Source organism: Phaseolus vulgaris, chromosome 9, assembly GCF_000499845.2.
Source record: "Phaseolus vulgaris cultivar G19833 chromosome 9, P. vulgaris v2.0, whole genome shotgun sequence".
NCBI classification, from domain to species: domain Eukaryota; kingdom Viridiplantae; phylum Streptophyta; class Magnoliopsida; order Fabales; family Fabaceae; genus Phaseolus; species Phaseolus vulgaris.
Genome location: NC_023751.2, coordinates 13,847,804 through 13,867,925, shown reverse-complemented (window position 1 = coordinate 13,867,925; position 20,122 = coordinate 13,847,804). Strand labels below are relative to the sequence as shown.

General features: G+C 32.5%; 2 protein-coding genes across 2 annotated transcripts; one reads left to right on the top strand and one right to left on the bottom strand.

Annotated features, from left to right (window-relative positions):
• The first annotated feature begins 247 nt into the window (after positions 1-247).
• LOC137821010 (uncharacterized) lies at positions 248-9,245 on the top strand. Its single transcript, XM_068625397.1, has 3 exons — positions 248-595; positions 1,482-7,806; positions 8,859-9,245. Exons 2-3 carry the CDS (start codon positions 6,701-6,703, stop codon positions 8,905-8,907), a joined length of 1,155 nt encoding a protein of 384 aa, XP_068481498.1. The 5' UTR covers positions 248-595; positions 1,482-6,700; the 3' UTR covers positions 8,908-9,245.
• A 4,624-nt stretch (positions 9,246-13,869) lies between these two features.
• LOC137820111 (3-ketoacyl-CoA synthase 10) lies at positions 13,870-19,886 on the bottom strand. Its single transcript, XM_068623935.1, has 3 exons — positions 19,159-19,886; positions 16,542-17,170; positions 13,870-14,690 (listed from the first exon to the last, which is right to left on the bottom strand). The coding sequence occupies exons 1-3, from the start codon at positions 19,567-19,569 to the stop codon at positions 14,126-14,128; spliced, it is 1,605 nt and encodes a 534-aa protein (XP_068480036.1). The 5' UTR covers positions 19,570-19,886; the 3' UTR covers positions 13,870-14,125.
• Positions 19,887-20,122: the final 236 nt, after the last annotated feature.

Here is a 20,122-nt window from a genome sequence, read left to right as displayed (position 1 = left end):
AGCACTTCATGCGACAAACCCTAACAATTATTTTTAATTTAAAATGTTATGTATTTATTTACTTTCATTTATTTCCGTTTAATCCACTAAATTTTTTTTTTCACAGGACTAATATACATAATTTTAAAATATTTTTTGCAATAAAATAGATTATATTCTTGAATATTTTGAAGTTATTAAATTAGACTATATTTAATTATTAAAAGGGCGTGCATGAGACATTATTGATATAAGTAAATGTAAAAGAGGTGAAAGAAAGAAGAATAGTAATGGTGTGGTTTGATTGGAGAGTTTAAGAAGGGAGAAAAAAATGAGGAAGAGAAGAGTAAATAGGGTTTATGTTGGGAGAGAAAGAGAGTTGGAGGAGAATGGGGAAATTAAATGTGAAGGGTTGTGAGAGAAGAGAGAAAGGAAGTAAAGTGGGAGCGTATGATTCGCGAAGAGGGTTTTTATCTGCACCTGCGTGCGTGTGCTGGGATTGGCGGAATTTGGCTACTTGCCTTTCCCTTGGTTTTATCTCTGATCACAACTGAAAAAGAAGAACGCACACAACAACCACGGCCATCCAATTTTGCTGTTATCCAAATACCAACAGGTCTCTTTCCCTTTCCCTTATCTACCCCTCTTTCTTTTCCATTATCCATTTCTTACCATTCTATTTTATATTCCACCATAATGCATTGAGTGTTAGAATTGGGATTTTTTTGTGTATACGCTATTTTAGCTATGCAACAGTTTCTTCTGTCACCAATCTATTATTATTATCATCATCATCATTATTATTATTATTATAAACAATGTGAAGCTTATCGCGTGGGAGGGATGTATGGCGCCGTTAAAATTGGTGCAACTTGTATGATTGAATATCTTCATGTCAAATGTCATGCCCCCTTTTTGTGACGAGTTTAGCAGTTGCATTATTTGGAATCACAATACCATTTTTCAACTAATTTACTCTGCACAATCACTGCTTTCTTAACTGTTAATCCGGGAATGTGGACTAGCTAGCACCATTTCATGTGAATTTGGTGCTTATGTACATTAACAAGAATAACAAGTTTTGACTGGAGAATTTTTTACATGGGCTGAAATTGGATGAGGAGGGATTTTGCTCTCTTCCATTCTCCTTTCATCCCTCTTAAGAATTTAACCAAACAAAAAGGATTTTAAAAAGCTCTTCCACTCTTCTCAATTTCCCTCCAACCAAACACTATGTTAAAGTGAACAAGGATAAAATAAGCAATCTTGTTTTTTGATGATTTTTTTTTTTTTTACCAATAGTAGTCTAACTCGTATGATTTATGTAAGCATACCTAGAAATGTCAGTTGATTTTTTCATTAAAAAATGAGATTATTTACTTTATCATTTAAAGTGAATTGTTGTCTTTATTTTGATTAGCCAAATGATATTATGAAAAAAATATAGAAGCCACTTTTTGGTAATTTCTAGGTACAATAATGAAACTGAAAATTCTTTGTAGGAAAAAGGCTGACTATAGCTAGAAGAGTACATACAGATACAGGTGAAAGTAGGAGAGGGAGATGGGGATGGAGTGTTTTTGTCTTTACTAACCTATGCGTTTGTCATTGTACTCTGTTCCCTTAAACAGATGGTGTTCAACTTGATTAAACAGAAAAATTGGAGTTTCCCTCCTTTTGCCATGCAATATGTAGAAAATACAAGACAAGGTTGCAGCAGTGATGAAGATTCTTCACTTATTCTGCTTAGGCCTTGCTGACGTTTTAGAAGCTTGGTCCCATAATACTTGCAGTTGCGGACAAGGCACCGAAATGCCAATAATTGTTCAACGCCTTAAGTACCCCTATGCCTTTGCCTGTCCTCTACCATTTCACTTTTATGAAAAATGGTAGCTTTAAGACAGTAACCGAATACGTCAAACTTGTATCCATAGTGGATACAATAATTTGATTACTCCTAACGGTATAGATAATTTTCATATTTTTTAAACTTTTATAGTAATGTAGTTGGGAATGTCACAATAATTAGATTGATGACAAAATTCTTACTAAAGTTAAAACAAGGATTCTCTCATTTGATTTGAAAAGTATTTTGGTAGGATTGTTTTGTTTGATTATGTGAGTGGACATTTTTTGTTTGAAAGACAAGTGTAAGTGAAGAAGTCTCACATCAGGTAGAAATATGCATGTTGAGCAACTTATAAGTGAGAGAGATCCTCGAGTATAATGTAAAGATATTTTGGGTTAAATATGATGTTAAATTCAGTTGTGTGGCTTTCTTGTAGTCTATTGATGATGTCCCTTGTAATTATGAAACTTGGGAGGGAGAACCATGTGGAAGAGACTCAATTAAAGGGAACATGGTTGGAGTGACAAGTGTGAACAAAGAAGTTTACGAGGGGTAGAAATGAGCAAGTTGAGAACTTATAAAGTTAGAGGATTTCACAATCATAATGCCTTTAGGCTTTGGGTTTGATGGAAAGTCAACTTCATTTGTGTGTTTTTTTTGCTTGTGACTTGTTAATGGAGATCTCTCTAGTGTTTATGAAACTTTTCCTTGAGGGAGAACATATCCTCAAGAGACTCACACACTGGACAAATTATTGAAGTGACAAGTGTTAAAGAAAAAGTCCTATATTGGGAAGAAATAAACAAGTTGAGCCCTTGTAAGTAAGAAGGACATGCAAACCTAATGTCTCAAGGTTTTGGATTGGATAACGTCTCAACTTCACTTGTGGCATGTCATGGAGATTTCTCTCATATTCCTTGACATTTTTTAGGGTACACACATTGAATAATTCATGCCTATGACTATTGCATGAATAATTCACAAATCCTACTTATTCCATTCTAGTTCATGTATAGACTTTTCTTTCCTGCTTAAGTATGGAATTTGTAGTTCAGACAACAAACCATTAAGTTAGATGTAAATCATGAAGTTATTATTGATTCTTCATCAAACCATTTAAGCTTTTAAGAGGATTGATTTTTAATAAAATGTGATCAAGAGAGTTGAACTTTAATACAATGTGATAAAGAGAGTTGATCTTTAATACAATGTGATCAAGAGATTTGATCTTGTAAGAGGGTTGATCTTTGTTGTAGAAACACGTGATATTTGATGCTATGAAGGATCTATTGGTTGGCCACACAAAGTTATATAACATTCACCTACCCATATCGGTTTAGTCTTTTCTTGCATTGTTTTGCTCAATAGAGTAGAACCGCAAGGAAGCTAAATTTGGTATGCTTAAGGTGCGTGTCATGAAATTATTTATTCTTAATAAATCATTTACTATATAAAATATTATAGTAGGAGATCTTAACCCTACCATTCTTATTATTTCAAAATTTATTTCATCATTAGTAAAAGTGATATGTGCTTCAAAAGAATATTACTTACTAACATAGCATTTAAAGAATTGGTGTTTAAACAATATATCAATTTTGTCTTAGCAAGTGAGGTTATGCTTAACTCAACCTTACAAAACCGACTTGTAAGGTTAGGATTGTACCTCACTCATATATCATAATATGGCTTAATTCGTAGTTAACATGAGATTTCTAACACACTCCCTCATGCCGAGAAATGAATATCTAAAGCATGGAATTAGATATTTATGGGTGGTCTAACTGGAGCCCGATAACGGTAACATAATAGTCCCGAAGAATTTGACTAGGATAGGCTCTGATACCATCTTAGTAAATGGGTTTATGTCGAACTCAACCTCACAAAACCGGTCGGTAAGGTGAGGATTGCACCCCACTTAGATATTATAATCTAGCCTAATTCCTAGTCGATGTGAGATTTCTAACCGTCCTAAATTTTTTTACACCAAGTGTTTGAGTTTTTACTTATAGGTTTCAGTTTCTTTATGAGTTGCTAGATTGGGAAAAAAACAAATCGAACCTTCTCCTCAGGATAATATATAGAGAGAATGAATTGGAATAATTTATTCTCTTACTGTATATACTCATGTCCTTTAATCATTTGAGTCTTGATCTATGTTTTAGTGTTATTTTTTGTGTTTCATACTCATTTTCCAAATTAAGAGATGTTCTTTCTTGAGATCATGTATGAAAATGTGAAGCCACTATAGTAAAAGCTTTCATTTGGAAAATGATGTTTCACCATAAGATTACTATCATTAACATATTGTTGATTCGCAAATGTAGCATACTTATTGCTTCTTACTCATGTAAGGGTTGTTCTAAGATAGGTTCTCATATATTTGGGGTAGATTTATCCATTTATTGCATTTTGTTTTAGAATATTAATGTTCTATGTAATTTGTTGAAAAGAGAAATATTTGGTGAGGTATCCCTATCAAATCACATCATATTTCCCTATTTTAATTTAATCAAATCATATCTCTAATGATTTAACTCAAGCCAAAGCATATGTATCATATGAGACCAGTTTGTTACAAATGTCATTGACACAAGACCCCTTAAGAGACTTAATGAACATGTTAATCAGTTGGTTGTCGGAGCTGACAAAGTAAATAATGGCAAAGTTGGTGGATATTTCCTAAACATGACTTTTCATTTTCAAAGCATATCTTTAATACCCCCTCCAAGTTGAAACAAATGTATCATGAGTCAAGCATGTTAAAAATGGTCAGAGAGCATGCCAATTATCGAAGAGTACAAATGGGTAAATAACATGACACAACAACCGCTAGAAAACACAAAATGTTTAATGAGCAAGGGGGTTGCTTGAAAGCAAAATTGATAAGAGGACATAACAATTGCTAGAAAGCAAAAATGCTTTGAGAACACAACAATTGTCGAAAAACAAAATAAATGCTTATAGAACAAGGCAGCTGTTGGAAAGTAAAATTGCTCATAAGACAAGAACCACTGGTAAGCAAAAATGCTTAGAGGGTGTGACGACTGTCAAAAAGCAAATAGGGTCATTGCACAATAAGGTGATGTCACTGGTGGCGGTATTTGACTGGCAAAGCTTGCCCAAAAAAAAGAAAACAAAAACTTATCGGCAATGAATAGTACTCACTAAAAAACGTAGGTAGTGAATAGTTTGCCGAATAGAAAAAGAAACTCATTAGTAAATCGTTGATGATAAATAGTACTGACTAGAAAACATCGATTGCAAATAGTTTTTGCTAGAAAAAATTAGTGGTTAATAGTACTTGCTAGAAAAATGTCATTGACTCACTGAAAAGACGTTGACGACAAAAGATACTCGTCAGAATAATGTCTATGGTAAACAATAATGCTAAGAAAAGGCTATCTATAAATTTGTGGGCGGTAAACAATATGATTGTCGGTGAATTGTGAGAGTAACATTGAACAATGTGTATCAATGTGAGTAGTGATGACATGGGAAAAAAATCTAGAAACCTTTTACGGTTTCTAACATTTACTCCTATGAGCTTTGGGTCATTGGGAAAGAACTTATTTGGAATTTCCTTCTCGTTAGACTCTATGGATTGGTGACCAAACAAGTCATAGAAGATGATACCGCCCTAGTACCATGTTGAGAAGATAGAAACCAAGAAGGATTATATTGAATTTCGTGTGTTGTGTAGACACATAGATTTTTTTTTTATAATGAAGGAATACAATAGTAAGAAACACAATCAATATCCAATAATGGGAAATATTTGGTAAGATATTTCCCTATCAAATCATTCATATCTCCCTATTTAACGTAATCGAATCATATCTCTAGCACAATTAGTAATTAATATTTAACATGTCCTACTTACAACAAAGGAGTGTAACAAATGAGAAAGAATTCCTATTGTGGAGTAATGTTAAATATAAATATAGACTACTAGATTGGATTTGAATGGTAAGATTAAAATAAAACTAGACATGACATATAAAGTGTGTATATGACTTTTAATTTTGATCATCCTTGTTTGATTATATGATTTCAAGTAAGGAAAATTTGTATTAAAAATGAAAGTTACATTTGAAATCTCCATTTTTATCATGCTTTGCTTTATTTTTATGATTTTAGAAAATACTCATGTCGTTCCATTTTGAAAGTTTTTCATGATATATTTTAGAAGCTCAAACCACAGTAATATTATGTTCATGTTCATCTTTAGTGCATGTGCTTAAAAGGAAAACATACATTGTTAAGAGCCCTTATTTGTCCTTTTATATGTGGTTGTTATTTCTTTGTTTTTATCTTTCTCGTGTGGTAATTTTTCTAAATATCTTCTTCCAATGGAATGTGAAAACTTGATCGTTACGCTGATATGCTATTGTAAGCTATTAAAAAGACCTTTATTTATTCTAGAAGAAAAAAGCTATGTAGCTATTCACGGAAGTGAAACGAGTTAGAATTATTGTTGAAGATATGGCATGATGAGACCAACACTCAGAAGAATTCATTTAAAATTTATTTAAAGCAGGCTATAAATTGGTAATAAACGTAGTTTGCCAAAACAAGGAAAAGTCCAACATTTTTTTTGTAAATAAAGTCCAAAATATTTTAAAGGCCCTACTAGGCTGTTCCCAACTATTTATAACGCTCATTAGCCATCCAGGAGGACCAGGATTTCCTTCTGATCACTATCTGCCACTGCATTGTGTACTTTGTTTGTCCCTCACAATTGTAGGAGAAGACCCATATGATTCTTCCAATTTATTACCTTTCTGAAATCTTTTTAGTGAAGTTGATACCTAGCCACACATAGATAGGCCGATCTTCTTTGAAGTAAGAAGCAAAAAAGAAAAAAGAGGAATGGAATTAGATAAGCTCAGTAAGCTTGAACAACCTCCTCTCCCTAGCGCATACATCCGCAGCCTAGTGAAACAACTAACCACCTCTGGAACAAAAGTCTCCGTGAATCCGAAAGACCAAAATTTTGTTGTGAACGGTGGGGTTTCTCACGGTCATAATTCAAAACATGGAAAAGTTGCAGATGCTTGTCGGGCCACACAGTCCACACAACCTCAACAACATAAAAAACAAGTTAGGAGGAGACTCCACACCAGTAGGCCTTATCAAGAAAGGCTTTTGAATATGGCAGAGGCTCGGAGGGAGATTGTCACTGCCTTGAAATTTCACAGGGCAGCTATGAAAGAAGCAAGCGAACAGAAGCAGCAACAGCAGAAACAGACCCAAGAACAGCAGAGAAGGGCATCAGTATCCCTCCGGCCTGACCAAGATGTAAAATTCAAGTCCAGGCGAAATCAAAGAATTTATCCTGCATGCACGTCCAATTTTTCAGGCTACAAGGATGATTTATCCTATTCATGCTTATCCCAACCTCCTCCTTCGGTTCCAAAATTTTACACCTGGCCTTCTGCTTCCCCAATCACTCCACCACACCTTATGGCTGAAAACCCCAATTTCATACTTCCAAATCAGACTTTGGGATTGAATCTCAACTTTCAAGATTTCAACAACCTAGATGCTACCTTTCTCCTCAATAACTCATCATCATCCTCTAACTCATCTGCAACCTCGTCTTCTCCTCCAGAGGAACTTCCTTCCCTTGGAATATCACAGGGAGAGGGGTTTTATTCAATGGGGGATACTGTTGAATCCAATGCTGCAACACAGGTAACTGTAGGCTTACACACAGCCATGGATGATGAGGGTATGGCAGAGATCAGATCGTTGGGAGAGCAATACCAAATGGAATGGAATGACACCATGAATTTGGTCAAATCAGCTTGTTGGTTCAAGTTCTTGAAAAACATGGAAAATAGGGCACCTGAAGCCAAGAACGGAGATGATGCATACCATAATTTTGACCAACTTCTGGAGTTTCCAGCTTGGTTAAACGAGAGCTGCTTAGAGCAGTGCTCTGTGGATTATTTTCAGGATTCTTCCTTGCCTCGGTAAGCTGAAGATAAGTTTCTTAATTTTTGAAAAAAATGAATTTTGTTTGTGAAGTGTTTTTTGTCTGCACCTCTCTTACTGAGGAAAAGGATCAGGGCAGCTTGCAGTTTGGTGGAGTGTTTCTTAGGGAAATTTAATTAGGTTTCACCTTTCTTTGCGCACAAAGATTCATTCTTTACTCCTACAGAATTAGAGATCTATGTTACTGTTATTTTTATTCTTGGTGGGATAATTTTGTATATTAGTTCATTATGCTTTTTCTTCTTTTGGATCTTACAGAGATATTTGTATGCTAATTCCAACTGATACTTAGATTGTGATGTGATCTAGCTTGCTCAGACTGAACTGTTGATTGAATTTCACTACAATACAATTAAATAGTAATTATCCTGGTCGGTTTTGTGCTAAACTTGGTTATGGAGCACGAGTCAGTCAAAATTCCGATAGTTATATCTTTTTTTTTCTGCCAATCCCCCATATTCGATTTTTGATTCTTTTATTGATTCTTTTGAAACAGTTATTTTCTCATCTTTAGCCAAACTCGAGTAGCTTCGAGGGCTTTACAGCCCTATGTGAAACCTTCAAATGATATATAGAATTGTTCCCCCTTAAAGGCAATTTTCTCTGTATCTTAGTGTACCATTTTCTTGGTCATGCAAACGCCATCATGTTTATGGTATGTTCCCTTCTTTTGGGCTTCTGGTAGGCCTTGTAGAACTCTCAATCTGAGGCATGGTCCAGTCGATTCTTGATGCACGTCGTAGTCCATGTTATATACTATGTTACTATTGTTAATGTTAAGAGGTATTTTTAAAAAAAAAATTGTTATTATAGTTTGATTTTAGTCTTTATGATGAACAGGTTTGATTTGCCCACCACAATAATTATTTTGGCTAGAAGTATATCTAGTTCTTATTTATGTGAATTGTGGCGGCGACAATTCAAATAGTGCATGCATACCTTTTTTGATTTGGACTTTCCAATCTATATGTATGCTTCATACTGATCGTTTTTCTTTTTCTTCTTTCTTTCTTGACAATGCTACAAACAGCATGGATATTGGAGATTTTGACAGTATGGACGACGATTGGTTAGCGTGACACTGCAAGGATTAGTTGTTTTCATTGAGTCAATTTATGTGATGCTCTCAATTTCATATTTCTTCCATAGCCCCCCTCCTGGCCCCATCTCACTGCTTTTTCTTTTGGATAGTAATAAAGCTTCCAAAATATCAGTTGAGGCAGGTACCATCAATTTGAGTGAAGAACATTTATACACCCATTGCTCTTATATCACTGTATTTTGCAGTATTGAACAGTATCAGTATGTGTGATTCTCTTTCTATTATTTAATTTGCAAGTAAAAGAAAGTGAAATGTTTTAGTGAAACAGATACTTGGTTCTTAATTTTCTACTTTAGAAAGTGTAATTGTTTGTTACAGACTTGCATTAATCTTACTCCTGGGACCACTCTGCAACATCTTCAAAAGCAAGTGAAAAGAAAGTATTAACAAAAAAAAGAAAAAGTGAGGCAATAGGAACAGAGACAAACGCAGTATACAGGCTAACAAGGCTAGTTGTGTATTGTTACAAAAGTCAAATCATTTGAAAGATTTTTTTTGTCCAACTTAATAGCTTGACATATAAGATAATATGTTTGTTAGTTTATTTAAAGGCGCAAATTGACTTAAACATATTATGTTTTTTTAGCTTTTATAAATGGTTTTATTAAAGAAAATTTTTAAACAGACTTTTCTAGTAGGTGTATCTGAATGAGTTTTTCCATAAGAAATTTTAGGAGAAAAAATATAAAAAATGAAGTTCACCTTTTTTATAAATTACAATCAGTTTATGTGAATGAGTATTTACAAATTAATTTTTATATAATCTAATTTTAACCTGAGAAAAATAATTTTTTTTTTACTATTTTTTTTTTCTGAAAGTTCTTATGCAGAATACCAGTACACCATGAATACTCAATGAACCAAGAGAAATTAATGGTTGAGAAAAAAGAGATGTAGACCTGAAATTGATAAGCGAACCTTATAAAGTCAAACATTAATTGCTTAGACCTTTCAATTCACAGAAGTTATTAAAATAAGTAGAAAATACCTTGTAAATTTATCCTATATTATTCTCATAGTTTTTTAAAATAGGTATACAAAAGTTTATGTTATATGATAAATTTAAATAATATTCATAGTTTTACCCAAATTAAAAAAAATGTTAAATGGAAGAAAAAAAACCAAAAAATGATTGAAATATGAGCAAGGTAGGGGACCTTGGAGAAGTAATGGCTAGCATATTAAATGAGGGAACTCTTCATCAAATGACTACCCTCCTCTAGATCTCAATTTTTTCATTTTCTATTTTTTAGTCTCATCTCATTTTTCATTTTAATACAAATTTAAAATTACTATTTTTAATTTTTATAAAATAAATAAATCTTAGTTTTAGTGTATATACAGAACTCCTTGATTTTTATCCTCATTAAATCTGAAATTATTATTTTTGATTTTTAAATAGATAAATAATATTTACCTTAACAGTTTAAAAATATTTTTTTTGAAATATTATATGCACATAAAGTAGTTTAACAAGTTCACATATTAGGAAAAAAATGATCTGGCTTTGTGACTGAGTTTCAAAGAATCTTTTTTCATTGAAGGGTATATTTGGTCATTAAAAATGCATGGCAGTTTGAAGTTAGTTTTTTTTTAATTTAAATAAATCTAAATAAAATATTTGAAAATAAATTCAAATTTTATATTTGTATTTAATTTCAGATTAATTCTTATAATATTATCATTAATATATAATTTAGTTATTGTATATTATTTTTAAAATGCAAGTTGGTCCATGTGTACGGAGAGATTTATTTAAAACAATAAATAAATGTATATATTTTTAGTTTTGTTTAAACTTATTAACATTAAGGAATTAACTTGAAATCACCTTACATTTTCAAAGATCAAGAGAATCATTGTGCCATTTTTTTCTTATAAGAATTAAAATAAAACTTACTTCTTTGATAACTAAAAGTGAATTTAAACTTCAATTAATTTATTTATTCTCTTCATTTCTTAAATAATTAGTAATATTATATTTTGTTCCTGTTTGTGCGTTTTCGGTCGGTAGTTTATTCCTGGACTTCCACAATGTTATGCAAAGATTAAACTGTCTCTATTATTTTTTAAAAACTCTAAAATTTACTTGAACTGTATTTATTTTTTTGCATTCTGGATTATGGAATCCAGAAAAATTTTGGATTGACATTTCCAGTAAAATTTTAGATCCACCAATCTGTAATTCAAAATATGCATTTCACATCCAAAAATTCATTATTCAAAAAAAACATTATGGATCCACCAATCCGTAACAAAATTAGGGTTGCAGATTCAACAATCCAAAAATCAATAATTTATTGCAAATTTTGCTTCTGAAACACCCCCTCATCCGAAAAAAAATGATTTAATTCTGGATTGATGAATTTGTGGCATACTCTCAGATCCCGATTTCTGATAATCACGGTGCCCTTTTTCAAATAAAAGGTCAAGGTCAGTTTTAAATTTAGAAAATTGTGGGGGTGTAGAAAGAAAAACGTAGGGGTGCAGGAAAAATAAACCATCAAACAATGTAGCGGAAATATAAGGCCCATTAAGATATATATGTCAGGCCTTTTATTAGAGCTATGGGAAGACAATTTCTCCCTGCACCATATTATTTAAGATGGGCTGATTCTTCCTACACCATATCATTTATGATTTGCACCCAACACACTCACGTGAAATGTCCATTTTGTTCTTAATGATTTTAAATTTTGCCTTTCAGATATTCATATCCATAAGTCAAATTACAAAATTCCGGATATACAAATCCATAACTAATATGTCACTTTTGGATTTCATCATCTGGAAGCTTATTTGGAGAGCATAAATGACCTTCCGGATGTCAAAATCAGTAAGCAAACATAAATGAGTTATGAATCTCAATCTTTAGCACTATTTACAACACACCATTCCGGATATGAAAATTCTGAACTCATTACTCACTTCTAGATATGATCATTCGAAAGCTTAAATGAAATATGAAAATGACCTTCCGGATTTCAAAATCCAGAATGTATAAAAATGACTTCCGGATATTGAAATCTATAAGCAAATGTGTGAAAAGGGCAGAATAGGGTTTTAAAATTTTCGTTGGGCGCGAGTCAAAATTGATTGGGTGCAGGAAGCAATTGCCTTTAAGATATGCACCCAACAAAATATTTGAAACCTAACATTGCTATTGGCTTCATTTTTGCTTACGGATGCATAAATTCGGAAGTGATTGTTATATACTTTGGCTTTCGATATTCAGAGGTCATTTTCGTACTTCATTTAAGCTTCTGAATTTTCATATCCGAAAGTGAGTTATGAGTTCCAGATTTTCATATTCGGAATGATGTGCTGTAAATGGTGCTGAGAATTGAAATTCATAACTCATTTATGTTTGCTTATGGATCTTGATATTCGAAAATAATTTATGCTGTCCAAATAAACTTTCGGATGGTGAAATTCGAAAGTGACATATTAGTTTCGGATTTGTATATCCGAAACTTTGTGATTTAACTTACAAATATAAATATCCGAAATTTCCCATTTATATGTTTAGGTGTGAGTTTAAATTGATAAGGTGGAAGGGAGAATCAGCCTATGAGAAAAGTTTAAATATTTTTTAGACAGAAAACAAGGATGATGGAAATTTATTTTAGATTTTCTAATTTAAAATTTAGAAACGTATTATCGATGGTACAATCCATTATATATCTTTCAATTCTGTAATAAAGAAATATAATTCAAATTATAGAATTTATAATATATTTTTGGATCGTATAATTCTGAATTGGGCCTAATCCAATGAGATACAAATATTTTAGAATGTCATTTACATGTTATTTTTTATTCACAATTTGACAGTTCTTAATAAATTTTAAATATTGTCAAAGAATACATAAATTTTAAACATAAATTGAATAAATTTCTCACCAGCTCTTCCTTTACACATTTCCTAAGCATTTTAATGTTTCGTTGGGGTCAAACCCATTAAGGCTCAATTTAGCATTAATAACTTCACCTATGGTTATGATAATAATGGCATCTAAAGCAAGTTGCCCCAATGTGCCAAAGCTCTCTTCAAAACAACAATTAATAATAAAAAAGAAGTTAAGATATTAATCAGCTATGTTTAGTTGTATCAGTCAGTTGAAATTAATCAATGAATTAATTAGGTTTCAGAAATGTTTATTTGTTGTTGACAACAATTAATAATAAAATAGAATATGCAAACACTTCTCCCTGCATACTTTGTTATATTAATCAATACAATGAGATATTTTCGTTGAAGTTATGTTTCACAGCATCACTAAAATGTCTTGTCATATCCTACAAAAAAATTTGTTATTCTTATCCAGTTTCCACACACTAAAGTCCTAAACACAAACTATTTCCTTCCAAAACCAGCTTTCAATTCAGAAGATATTACAACTACTTTGCAGTACAAGAAGATATATCCACCAAAAAATCCATTCCCCTGTTACAGATTCTGCACTCAACTCACATGGATGGTATTAATTGATTACGATTTGTGTCAAATTGGAATTGAGCTTGGAGAGTTGAATTGGTGAAAGTCCAAACATTCATTTATTATAACAACACCAACAAAGTCTTCTAGAACAGATAAGAGAGGTGCTTTCACTTTCAGCCTGCATGGTGACAGTTAACTGATAATGCTTCCTTGTCCAATCACCCAATTAAAATATTGACTAATAAACACTATCTATATATCATCACAAATGGATAGGATCTTCTATAATTCATGATCTGTGTAGCATAACTTGATACATAGAAAATAGTGTATGCATATTGATTTGATCATGACTACTTCAAGAGTTATATATATGTATGCTTACTATGATTTTGAATCAATTGTCATTCACAGTAACTATGCATAACCATTGAACTTTTAAAAGGTATTACCAATCAGTTTTCAAATTATCCTCAGAAGTTGAGGCAGAGAAACTAATTAAAAGCATGGAACAATGTTGCATTGACTATAAGTAAAAGTCATCCATCAACTTTGATATCAATCATATCATCCTATGAGGAGACATAGAAATTAAGCAAGGAGGCAGCCATGTGCCTAATGAGGAATAATAAAATGAGAAAGAAACTGAAAGTAGTTGTAAAATTTAAAGACCAACTTAGAACTACCCTTATTAATCCTAACCATGCATGACCTCACTGATAGATTCATGATACCAGTGCCCTCAAATTTGGCTTCAGTTGAGAGGTGCAGGATATCTGTTGATGCAGTCAAGCCAAGGGTTCCTTGAAGGCTTAGTGACTCTACGCATGGCACGCCACACCACACTGTTGCACTTGAATCCAGACCCAAAAGCAAGTTGCCAAACACGGTCCCCTCTTCTCACACTCTCCTTTGCTTCCATGTAAGCCAACTCATACCAAATGCTGCTGCTAGAGGTGTTGCCAAAGCGGTGCAGTGTCATTCTTGAGGCCTCAATGTTCTTGTCACTCAGCTCCAAGTTCCTTTGAAGCTCATCAAGAATGGTCTTGCTTGCAGCATGCACACAAAAGTGCTCAAAAGCCAGTTTGTAGTCAGGAATGTATGGCTTCTTCATTGATGGGGAACTCCCATCAGTTTTGCTCCCAAATAGGTGCCTCCACACAAGGGTTCCAAAGAAGAGAAGCTGCTCAGAAAAGGGTAGCACCAAGGGTCCTAGTGTGGTGATGTTGGTTTTTAGAGCATCACCACCAATCTCAATCAGGTCTTTGCTGATCTTTAGTCCCTTTAGCTTTTGCTCATCTTCTTCTTGGTACACACACCTAATTATGTGACAGATATTTATTATAAGTCACCAAAAACTAAATCAAAAAAGCAATGCTGATATAGTTGATGAATGATGATTATTGATTAGGATGAACAATTTGGCAAGTCTTCCATTTTCATTAAAGTGGATTTTCCTTGTGGGACAATTTGTTTAAAGGAGGGGTCCAATGTGTCCCTTCAGTTATTATTAGACGGTTGGAGGATGGAACTAAAATGTCAACCCTCTTAAAAATACACTACGACATCTAATGATCTACGACATATTTTTGCTCAACCTTATTCAAGCCACTAGTTTGGTCATGTTTCAATCTCCATTTTCAGTCAGAATTGGTGTACGATGATGGTGATGTTGAACTTAATATAGGATGCAAATTACCCGAAACTTTCTACTCATAAGTCCAGTGTAACGAGTTATCTAGAATTGGTCAACACAAACAAACGGAATTTGTGACTCCTAAGGAAGATTAAATACTATAGAAGCTCTTCAGAGTCCAAATTTAGACGGCAGAGTCTTAATGATATATCCAAACAACCCTCTGTCTCGGCAATTTCAGTTCATCTCTTCTGGGCATTTTCTATTCATGGCTCCAGATTGAAAGTAAGTGTATTTTCCAAAAATTCAATTTAATCAAATAAATTATCATATTTTGCTTGTTTTTTAAAGAAATTTTTTAAATTCGAATATATGTTTATAAATTTTTGTAATGATATTTATTTTTTAAACACAAAAGGCTTGCAAAATATCTTTTTATCGTTAGCCAAAACATAACGACTTGTGAAAAGAATATACAAAGTTATATTAAAGAGTCGTGATTAGATAAAAGTTGAAAACATTCTTTTGGAAAATGGCACAGTAATCTTTTATATATATAGTGTATGTGTAAAAAAATAAACAAAAAACCTATAATTATTAGAAAATGATGTGTCATAGCACAAGCCAACAAACAATAGTATCTGCTATTGATTAATTTTATTTTATTTTTCAAGAAAGTATAAGAGAGGAAACTGAGACGAAAAAGAGTGATTATCATAGTAAGAAAAGGAAATAAAAAGTAAAAAGGTTACTTTTTCCAGTGAAAAAAGAGAAGGAGATTTTCTTCTTCTTGATTGGTTTGGAAAAAAAGGTAAACACACAATTCAGCAACTTGAAAATAAGAATAAAGTTTATAAGAAAAAAAAAGGATTTTACAAGGATTTTTTAAAATAAAATATTATATTTATAATAAAATAATAATTTATTAGTGTCAATATAACTAGTGTAAGTTATCATTCCTATGAAGTTAATCACTAAAAGGAAATATCTTTTTAATAATACAATTAATAACAGTAAAATTTAAGTCAGTAAATAATATTTTAATGTAGTGTTTATTAATTGATTCTATAATTAACATGATTGTGAATACTATTAAATTTCCAAACCAATATCTATCACACCAAATATTGAGGTTATGAGATTCAACAAAAAACAATGAGATAATATCATGACATACGAGTTAGTAATTCCTGCATAATCTGACATGGAGAAAACTCAACCAACATACCAAACCTAATACCCTAAAAAACTGAAAATTTTATGCACTTCCAACTAGATCAAAACTATTCCATTCCCATAATTATAACTATTTTGTTTAATAAAAAATCACACCTTGACAACTCTAAAATCAAATACATCAACATACAATTTTTTAATAATTTTTCATTTTTTTACATGGACCCATATTTCCCCATATTATTAAAAGATTGTTTTTGTTTTTGTTTTTTTTATAATGTAATTTAATTTTGTGTTGTGAAGGTATCTTGTTTAAACAAGTATTGAGAGTGAAAATTAAATGAGTAAGAAGGTGAACCTGAAGCTACGGTCATCAGCACCCTTATGTGTCCGAACAATATGCTCAAGACGGTACTTTGCGCGGCTGTAGTCCCGGCGGCGGTTGGAGAGCATGACGGCGGAGCAACCCATTCGGAAGAAACAGTTAGGAATAAGCATGGACCTGTCCTTCCCCTGGTACCAGTTGTAGCCGACCATCTCAGTGCTCACCACCACCGCGTAGTTATTAGGGTTTGCTTGCAGAATGTCCTTAGCCAAGTCAACGGCTATGACCCCAGCACTGCACCCCATTCCTCCGAGGTTGTAGCTGAGGATGTTCCCCCGCATCTTGTAGTGGTTGATGATCATGGCAGAGAGCGACGGAGTGGGGTTGAAGATGCTGCAGTTGACAACCAGAACGCCGACGTCCTTGGGGCGGACGCGAGTTTTCTCGAAGAGCTCGTCCAGGGCACCAAACATGACCATGGAGGCCTCTGCACGACCCTCCTTCATGGTGGCGGTGTTCTCGGTGGAGGCTACGACGGCTTTGGGGATGTAGGTCTCGTCTCCGATGCCGGAGGACATTAACATCCTCTTTTGGAAGTTGAGACTCCCTTCGTCGAACTTCCCTGATTTTCTTGCTACTTCCATCAACTCCTCCCTTGACACCTGCCATGCCATGCAACGTATATTACTTCATGTTTTTCACACTTACTCACTTCACACAAATAACATTCACTACAACAAAATTATTACATAAAAACTAAATTTAAAGAAAAAATAGTTACTAATTATTAAAATTCTAAATTTAATAATAAGATATCAATTAAAAAACTATTTATCAATAATAAAAACTAATTTAAAAAACCATAATTTTTAAGTTTCTAAAATATCTCCAATTCCTCATTTTCTGTAATATATTCTTTTTTCATCAAAATTTGAGTTTTATTTTGATAAAACCATGCAGTTTATTAAAGATTTAAAAATCAACATATATTATTAAAGTATTAACTTCAACTTCTAGACGATTCTTTCTCATAAATCTTTTTTGTCTTCTTTTTTAAAGTATATTATCTCTTACATTACTTTTTTTTAGCAAAGTAGTATTGTTTGTTTTGTAATTTTTACAGTCAATAAGCATTAAATATTATAAACTCTTAATATAATCTTAATTTTTTTTTTCTTGTAAGTATTTTTCAAAATGACTAACAAGTTAATTAATCGTTTTTACCACTTAAAACTTTTTGATTTTTGTTTCAAGATAATTGGTTAGACTTTCAATATTAAGACTTTTGAAATTGTACTTAGTTGAGTGATTGAGACTTTTTTTTAGCGGAGTATCGGTACTTTGTTTTCGTGGTACTTATGTAGTATATAAAATTATTTCATGAAAATATAAATCAAGTAGTTAGAAATACTGAAACAGTATGAAAGAAATAAAATAAACAAGTTTTAATTTACCTGGAAAAGATTAAGCACCCTGAGTTTTTAAATGGAAAGAGTGAGTGATCTGATGAATCCCTATAATATTAAAGGTAATGTTATGAAAGTAAAACTTTCTTAATAAATTTAATGTTATTTAACTAACTTTTTAATTGATGTTATTAGCTAAAATGTGTCTTTGTACACTAGAGAGAGAGAAACTAGTAAATATTTTCCTTTGAAAAACAACTTTTTATAAAAAGAAAAACAAATTGAAAAAACAATAAGTAATAAAGGTCGATACAATTGGTAAAGAAAGAAGCTCATATTCCAAAAGAAGGTGAGTTCAACTCCTCTTAGTATAAATATTTTTGTTAATGAATAATGTGTAAGTATTTCTATTTGAGTTGTTTCAGTTTTGAATTCTAATAAATCTCTAAGATTCATTTAGAAACGTCAAACTACTAGGTAAAAAATATTTATATTGAGATTAACCTTATTTTTTATTAAAAAAATATATTTTTATTGACAAATAAATAAATTAAATGAAAAAGAATATTTTAAAGAATATTCGAACCAATATACACAAAAAGAGACTATATATCTCAAAACCAAATCCAATATAAAACAACATCATATAAACTAAAAAATAAATCATGTAGACATCCTATTCATCCTTATGTATGAGTTTGCTTTTACAAATAAATCTAACTAATTAAAATGATAAATATTCTAAAAAAATAAAACAAACATGTTGGGTAAAATTTAATTTTTTTTTTTTAAAATATGATCATGTTTTTAAAAATCTCAGATAATTAAAGAGGATAATTATTTCTTCACCTACCACAAAAATGTAATAAATTCTTGTGATTTTGGTTAGACATAAAATGCATTAACCTATGAAATACTATGGTACCAATATATATTCAGATTACCTTAAGTTGTTTGTAATTATTTTAATATATATACTAACTAAATAATAAATTTATAATAATGAAATACAAATTAAGTATATATTATTAGGGAGACAACATTTAAAACGGATCCAGAGGAATTTAAGCTAACCAATGAGAGCACTGTGTTTGGATAAACCAAAAGAGAGAGGGTAGTGAATCAATGGACCAATGGTGCTGAAAATTCTTTTGGGTATAATCAAGCATTTATGAATGAAACAAGCACGGTGATAATGAATCCAAAGAAAGAAAAGCAAAAAGATGGTTGAAAGTGTTAGTTACCTTGAGTTCATCATCGGGTTTATAGCATGCAAAATCAATGAGGTAAATGGGGCGTGGGCGTGACATGAAGTAAACAGACAAGGTGAAGACGAAGACGCCAAAGGAAGCAAGAACAGTGGCAAGGTCGTAACGCGCATCTTCCCAGAGCTTCTTCCACAGGTCCTCTTTGCTCAGGCTTCCAACCTCAGCACTGAACACCACCAGAAGAACGGGTATGGTCAACAGGTATATGCCATGGTTTATCAGATAATGGTAACCCAATTTCACGTATTTGAGGTTCACCGATTGAAGAAAATCCGGCAAACGCCTCCTAACCCTAACGGAGAAGGTCAAGGAGCCGGCGTTTGGTCCAGATGATTCGATCCCACGGTTCACAATCTCCGCAGAGAAGAGATCACGTTCGCTGGCCATGATTAAGAGAGATGGTACAATATTGTGAGTATATATATGTATGATATATACTCACAATTTATGTGGGATTGTGATTGTGTGTACATGTATTTATATTTATAGTAGGAAATTGATCATAGAAAAGGTGGGTGAAAAAGAGTTAATGCCAGCACCTAATTGATGTTTGTGTAGTTGAGACTTTTCAACGGCCTTAATTTCTTCATTTAATGTAAGTGGGTGCCTCAGTTACAGTCCTAAACCAGAGGGGTCATTGTATCCACTACTGTTTCTTAACTTTTTCTTTCTTTCTATCTTCCTCTTGTGCAAGGAACAAAAACAAAATGAAAAGGGAAATTTTGTTACATTTATATCAATCAACTTGTTTCTCTACTCTCTTGTGAACAATGAATGTTAGATCTAATTGGTCACACCAGCTGGAAGAACTGGCCCTCCACGTGTAAACATATGCAGTTGGTGCAGTTTAGCCTACCTTCTTCATTACCATACCCTTCTCTTTCTCTTCCTCTCCCTCTCCTCTCCTCTCCTCGTCACTTACCTTTATGCAAAACAAACT

Bases quoted from the DNA above. Each gene is read 5' to 3' on its own strand.
- LOC137821010 (XM_068625397.1), top strand. From the start codon at position 6,701: ATGGAATTAGATAAGCTCAGTAAGCTTGAACAACCTCCTCTCCCTAGC. The intron at 7,807-8,858 runs GTAAGCTGAAGA...TGCTACAAACAG, and splicing joins CAGGATTCTTCCTTGCCTCG to CATGGATATTGGAGATTTTG.
- LOC137820111 (XM_068623935.1), bottom strand. From the start codon at position 19,569: ATGGCCAGCGAACGTGATCTCTTCTCTGCGGAGATTGTGAACCGTGGG. The intron at 17,171-19,158 runs GTAACTAACACT...ATGGCATGGCAG, and splicing joins AACCCGATGATGAACTCAAG to GTGTCAAGGGAGGAGTTGAT. The intron at 14,691-16,541 runs GTTCACCTTCTT...TCACATAATTAG, and splicing joins GCTGATGACCGTAGCTTCAG to GTGTGTGTACCAAGAAGAAG.